Source organism: Acanthisitta chloris, unplaced genomic scaffold, assembly GCF_000695815.1.
Source record: "Acanthisitta chloris isolate BGI_N310 unplaced genomic scaffold, ASM69581v1 scaffold11886, whole genome shotgun sequence".
NCBI lineage: Eukaryota > Metazoa > Chordata > Aves > Passeriformes > Acanthisittidae > Acanthisitta > Acanthisitta chloris.
Window position 1 is genome coordinate 44,171 of NW_008676573.1, and position 6,918 is coordinate 51,088.

Below are 6,918 nucleotides of genomic sequence, written 5' to 3' on the forward strand. Positions count from 1 at the left end.
CCCATATCTTAATCCCATTCCTACAATCTCCTCTCATCTCATTCCCATGTTCTCCTCTCATCCCATTCCCATATCTTCCTCTCATCTCATCCCATCCCATCTCCATATCCCATCCCATCCTATCCCAATATCCTACTCCCATTCAATCCCATCCCATTCCCATATTCTCGTCCCATTCCATCCCATTCCCATATCCTCCTCTAATCCCATCCCATTCCCATATCCTCCTCCTATCCCATCACATTCCCATATCCCCCTCTAATCTGGATTTTTTTTCCAGTATTTTTTTTCCAGCCTAATATCCCAACCTATTAATTCCTTTTGGAAAAAGGGTTTTGGCTAAACACTCCCGACTTTTTTTCAGGAACAAACCTGTTTTCCGGGATTTCTTCCCTTGGAATGGCTGGAGGAGGAGCTTGGAAAAGTGGGAGAGAAAGATGAGGGATTGGAATTTTTTTTTTTCCAAAGGGAGGAGAGATGGGAAAAGGGAAGAAAAGGCTCGAGGTAAATTCCAAAGGATTTTTCCAACTATTTCCAAGGGAGTTTTTCCAGCTTTTTTCCCTCCTCATTCCCAGATTTTCCCTCCTATGGATCATTTCTCCAGGAATTTTCCCCCTTTTCCCTTTATATTCCCCATTCCCTATTTTTTTCCCTCCACTGGGAATTTTCCATCTTTTTTTTCCCCCTTTTTTTTTTTCCCACCTGGACCTGAGAATTCCCAGATTTTTTCCCCTATGGAAATTTTCCAAGCTGGGAAACCTTCGGCCAAAATTGGAATGAGATTGGAATTCCATAGGGAATTCCCAGTTGGGAAAAATTCCCTATCTTCTAACAGGAAATGATTCAAATTGGAAAAGATTGGAAAGATTTGATCCCTAGAAAAAAATTGCATTATGATCTGGGCTCATTCCAAACTTTTCCTGGAATATTCCCAAGGGATGGAGAAGATTTCTCTGGGAATATTTTCCCAGTCAGGAATTCCTTCTTATCCTAAAGTTTTTCCCAGCTTTTAGAGCTTCCTGAACTTTTGGAACTTGACTATTTTTCCATAGGGAAAAGAAGGAGAAATTCATGAGAATTCCATGAAAAAAAGACACCAAAGTCTTGTGGAATCAATTTAATGGAAAATCCATGAAAAAAATGGGATAAGAAAAGTAAAAAAATTAAATTGGAGCTCAATTCTTCCCAAAATTCTGGGGATTTTCAGCCTGGAGAAGGAATAAATACCTAAAAAAAAAAAAGTCTCCTTGGGAATATTGATCATTCCCTGAAAAAAAGTCCTGTTAGGAATGTTGTTGATCCCAAATTCCAAGGGCTTTATTTCTTAATTCCATGGAGAATTCCCAAGTTTTTAAGCAGGTTTAGGGAATTTTTTGAATTCTTCTTGATCCTTGGAAAAAATCTGAGCCAGGATATGATCAGAAGTTCCATGGAAATATTTCTTCATCCCAAGAGTTTCCAACTGGGAAAAGAAGGAAAAAAATCCTGAGAATTCCAGCAGGGAATTCAGCAAAATGGGATGGGAATGGGGTGGGAAAAAGAAGAAATTCCTGGGAATTTTGGGCTGGGAATGGGAGGAAATCCCTGGGAATGTTGGGATGGGAAGAAGAGGAAATCCCTGGGAATAATGGGATGGGAATGGGGTGGGAAGAAAAGGAAATTTCTGGGAATGTTGGGATGGGAAGAAAAGGAAATTCCTGGGAATTTTGGGCTGGGAATGGGAGGAAATTCCTGGGAATAATGGGATGGGAATGGGGTGGGAAGAAGAGGAAATTCCTGGGAATGTTGGGATGGGAATGGGAGGAAATCCCTGGGAATAATGGGATGGGAATGGAGTGGGAAAAAGGGGAAATTTCTGGGAATTTTGGGCTGGGAATGGGAGGAAATTCCTGGAAAATTCCTACCTCATTCCCAGTGCTATAAGCCAAAACCAGGAAAAGATCTTCCTGACAAAAACTGCGGAGATAATGTTGAGTTCCCACTGGGAAAAAAATAACATCTCCAACATTGATTGGAAAATTGGAAGTGATTTCATCTCCAAGGATCACTCCAGCCTGGAAAAAAAAAACCCAGAAAAAAATGAGGAATCTCTTGGATTTTCCAGAAAGAATCAATCCAAGACAGAAAAAATTAAAACCTCTAAAAAAAACTTCTGGAAGATTTTTTCCATCCTCATTTTTTTTAGGCTTTTCAGATTTTTTCCCCAATTTTTTCTAGCTGAGAATTCCCTCATTTTTTTTTTCCCAGGAAAAAACTCCTGAAATCTTTGGGAATTACCTGTCCACATCCACTGACCACATAACCCAACTCGTTGGCATTGAAATGGAAATGAGGTTGTCCCAATCCGTCGGTAAAAATCCGAAGCGTTGCCAAAGTCAAAGTGTTTTCATACTGGAAAAAAAACAAAGAAAAAAGACCCAAATTCCCAAAAATCCCATCTGGAATTCCAGAAGGATCCCCAAGAATCCCTAAGAGTTCCTAAAGTGGTGGAGCTAACGAACCTTGTGGAGACTTTCACTGAAGATTTTTTGGTTTTCCGTTAAACCGGTGGTGTTTTTTCGGTACCGAGCCCATTGGAATATTCCACCTGGGAATGGATATTCCATTGAACCTGGAAAAAAAAAACAAACCAGGATGAACATTCCCACTTTTTCCTAGCCCATCTCAACTCCAACCATCATTTTTCGCATCATCTCCTGGAAGTTTCTCCTCATTTTTTGGCTTTTTTCTGGGGGGGGGTTCGGGTTTTTTTCGGGTTTTTTTGAGGTTTTGGGGATTTTTTCATTCTTTGTCGTCAGCTGGAATTTTTTTCTGGGAATTTTCTCATTCCAAAGGATTTTTCCTACCTTGGAGGTCGTAGAAGAATTGCCAGACGAGGTGATCTGGGGATTGGGTATAGGTGGAATTGTGGATGAGTTGGTCAAGGTTGGGCGGGAGGTTAATGGTTTGGTCTTCTTGGGGTTTGAGGAACGTTCTGATGAATTTGACTCCTCCTTGAGGCTGTGGGAAAATTCCAAGGAAAAAGGGGATGGAAAAGTGGGAATGGGATGGGGGAAAGGGTTGGAAGGGAACCCAACTCAACTCAACTCAACTCAACTCAACTTGACTCATCCAACTCAACTCAACTCATCCAATCCAACTTGATCCAACTCATCCAATTCAACTTGATCCAAGTCAACTCAAGTCAACCTGTCCAACTCAACCCAACTCTTCCAACTCATCCAACTCAACCCAACACAACCCAACCTAATCCAACCCAACACAACCCAACTTAACCCAACCCAACCCATCCAACCCAATCCAACCCAACCCACCCCAACCCAACTCATCCAACCCAACTCAACCCAACTCATCCAACCCAACCAACCCAACCCAACCCAACTTATCCAACCCGATCCAACCAACCCAAACCAACTCATCCAACCCAACCCCTCCAGACCTTCAAAGCTCTTGCCAAGATGTCCTCAGGGGTGGCAAAAAAAGCATCATCCATATCCAAGGTGAGGAGCTCCTCGTGGGTGCTGAAGAAAAGCAGGAAAAGACAATCCTCTTTTCCCACATTTTTCAACCAATGGATTGTATTCCTTGGGAAAAAAATCACTTGACCAGCGGAGACGTTGTAGGTGGTGATCACTTGATCATCTGCTCCGATCACTCCCACCCAAGCAGAGCCCTGGAATGGCCAAAAAAAAAAAAAATTAGGAAAAAAAAGATCGATTCTTTCCTTGGAATTTTTGCTAGAAAGTTCAACCTGTCCAACCCAACTCTTCCAGCTCATCCAACTCAACCCAACACAACCCAACCTAATCCAACCCAACACAACCCAACTTAACCCAACCCAACCCATCCAACCCAATCCAACCCAACCCACCCCAACCCAACTCATCCAACCCAACTCAACCCAACTCATCCAACCCAACCAACCCAACCCAACCCAACTTATCCAACCCGATCCAACCAACCCAAACCAACTCATCCAACCCAACCCCTCCAGACCTTCAAAGCTCTTGCCAAGATGTCCTCAGGGGTGGCAAAAAAAGCATCATCCATATCCAAGGTGAGGAGCTCCTCGTGGGTGCTGAAGAAAAGCAGGAAAAGACAATCCTCTTTTCCCACATTTTTCAACCAATGGATTGTATTCCTTGGGAAAAAAATCACTTGACCAGCGGAGACGTTGTAGGTGGTGATCACTTGATCATCTGCTCCGATCACTCCCACCCAAGCAGAGCCCTGGAATGGCCAAAAAAAAAAAAAATTAGGAAAAAAAAGATCGATTCTTTCCTTGGAATTTTTGCTAGAAAGTTTGGAGATTCCGAACAAGGCGAAGTGGTCTCCAAAAGATCTTGGAGAGGCCCAAAATTGCTTGAGATTTCCCAAAACATCCCTTGAAGAGGCTCAAAATTCCTTGGAATTGCCCAAATTTCCTTAGGATTTCCCAAAAAAAGGTCTTGGAAAGGCCCAAATTTCCTTGAAATTGCCCAAATTTCCTTGGGATTTCCCAAAAAATCTCTTGGAGATGCCCAAAATTCCTTAGGATCTCTCAAAAAAGCTCTTGGAGATGCCCAAATTTCCTTGGAATTGCCCAACTTTCCTCGGAATTTCCCCAAAAAAAGCTCTTGGAAATGCCCAAATTTCCTTGGACTCTCCAAAATTTTTTGGGATCTCCCAACTTTCCTTGGAATTTTCCAAAAAAACCTCTTGGAAATGCCCCAAATTCCCTTGAAATCTCCCAAAATCTCTTGGAAATGGCCCAAAATTCCCTTTGGGAATTCCCTCAATGCCCTCTAAGAATGGAATTCCAAAGATTTTTTTTGGGGGGGGGAATACCTGGAGAAGATATCCGTGTTCATTGGCATTAAAATGCCAATGAGGAATTCTTAATCCTTTGCTCCTGATCCTTAACGTTCCGAAGGTTATTTGGGATCGATGGGAATTGAGACTTTTCCCAAATTCCATTTCTTCCTCCGTTTGATATTCCTGAAAATCTCGACGGAATCTCGCCCATTGGATTTCTCCTCCGGGATATTTATGGATCTAAAGGAGAAAAAAAAAAGGAATTTTATTGGAATCTCCCAAAGAATTTGGAAGGAAATCTAAAAGAATTCCGAAGGAATTTTGCTCAAAAGAATTCCTAAGGAATTTGGATGGAATCTCTAAAGGATTCCCAAGGAATATTTATGGAATCTCCAAAGAATTCCCAAGGAATTTTGCCCAAAAGAATTCCCAAGGAATTTGGATGGAATCTCTAAAGGATTCCCAAGGAATTTTGATGGAATCTCAAAGAATTCCCAAGGAATTTGGATGGAATCTCCAAAGAATTCCCAAGGAATTTTGATGGAAGGAGTTTTGATGGAATCCCAGAAGAATTCCCAAGAAATTTTGATGGAATCCTCAAAGAATTCCCAAGGAATTTTCATGGAATCCTCAAAGAATTCCCAAAGAAAACCCTCCAGGAATTTGGGAGAAGCTGAAAAAAAATGAGAAGAAAAGAAAAAAATGGAAAAAAATGGGGAAAATGGGAAAAAAAGGCAAAAAAATGGGACAAAAAAAGGGAAAAAAATTGAGATTTCTCCAATTTTGGGGGTTTTTTTGGGGGGGATTTTTTTGGATTTTCTTCCCTTGGATTTGCTGAAGGAATTTGGGAGAAGCTGAAAAAATTGGAAATTTCTCCAATTTTTGGGCTTTTTTGGGGCTTTTTTGTTTTTGGGGGGGATTTTTTGGGGATTTTTTTAGGGGATTTTTGGGATTTTCTTACCTTGGATTTGCTCAAATGGTTCAAGAATTGGAATTTCCTCTCCACAACTTTCTCAGGAATTTGAGAAGGAACTGGAAAAAAGTCCTGGATTGATTCCTGAAGGAATTTTGTATGATGAACCATCACCAAAGAAAGGGCCAAAATTCCAATTATTGTCGTAACCAAACAAGCCAAAAAACACAGGAAAAAAATCTTCCACATGGACCAATTCCCTTTTTTTTCCTAAAAAAAAAAATCACAGGAAAAAATTCCAAAGGGATTAATTCCATTTCCCCCCCCAAAAAAAAACAGTTTCCCCCCAAAAAATCACATTTTCTCCCCAAAAAAAACCCTTAAAATTTGATTTTTTTCATCATTTTCTCCTTATTTCTTCCCCATTCCATCGGAATTTTTGGCTCCCGTTGGAATTTGGAGGGATGAGAAAAATTCCCAAGCTAATTCCTTAATTTTTGGGGGGGAGAAATTCAAGGAAAAATGGAATTTTTGGGGAGAAATTGATGGAAAAATAACTTCCCCCCAAAAAAGGAAAAACAATTCCTACCTCAAATTTGGACTTTTCATTCCTTCCAGGAAAATTTGGGATTTTTTCTCCTTGGAGTTCAAACGCTTGGTTATCCATGAAAGCTGCAAGAAAAAGGGGAAAAAATGGGAAAAATGGGAAAAAAAGAGGAAAAAAAAGGGGAAAAAAGGAAAAAAAAGGGGGAAAAAGGGGAAAAGGGGAAAAAAGGGGGGAAAAGGGGAAAAAGGGGGGAAAAAAGGAAAAAAGGAGAAAAGGGGGAAAAAATGGGGAAAAAAGGGGGAAAAATCATCAGTTGGAGCTTTTGAACCACTTCCTTTTTTTTCTGCAAACTCCGGAAAAAAATCAGGAAATTGGGAAATTTCCTAATTTCCTGTTAATATTTCCAAGAGGTTTTTCTTCCCTTTTTTTCAGACACAATTTAACGTTTTTGTCCCTGGTTTTTTCCTTTTACATTTTTTCCCTGTTTTTTCCCTGTTTTTTTCCCCTTTTTTCCCCATTTTTCCCTATTTTTTCCCGGTTTTTTTCCTGTTTTTTTCCCTTTCTTTTCCTTTTTTCCCTGGTTTTTTCCCTGTATTTTTCCCTATTTTTTTCCTGTTTTTTTCCCCCTGTTTTCTTCCCTGTTTTTCCCCTATTTTCCCTTTTT

At 40.5% G+C, this 6,918-nt stretch overlaps 1 protein-coding gene across 1 annotated transcript; it reads right to left on the minus strand.

Annotated features, from left to right (window-relative positions):
• Positions 1–1,351: 1,351 nt before the first annotated feature.
• LOC103803632 lies at positions 1,352–6,379 on the minus strand (the record flags this gene model as incomplete). The annotated part of the gene is made up of 9 exons (XM_009076201.1): positions 1,352–1,462; positions 2,278–2,391; positions 2,502–2,611; positions 2,847–3,000; positions 3,440–3,673; positions 3,997–4,230; positions 4,828–5,034; positions 5,756–5,977; positions 6,297–6,379. Coding segments are annotated over 9 exons (1,469 nt in total), but the record flags the coding sequence as incomplete, so codon positions are not given.
• Between the last annotated feature and the right edge of the window lie 539 nt (positions 6,380–6,918).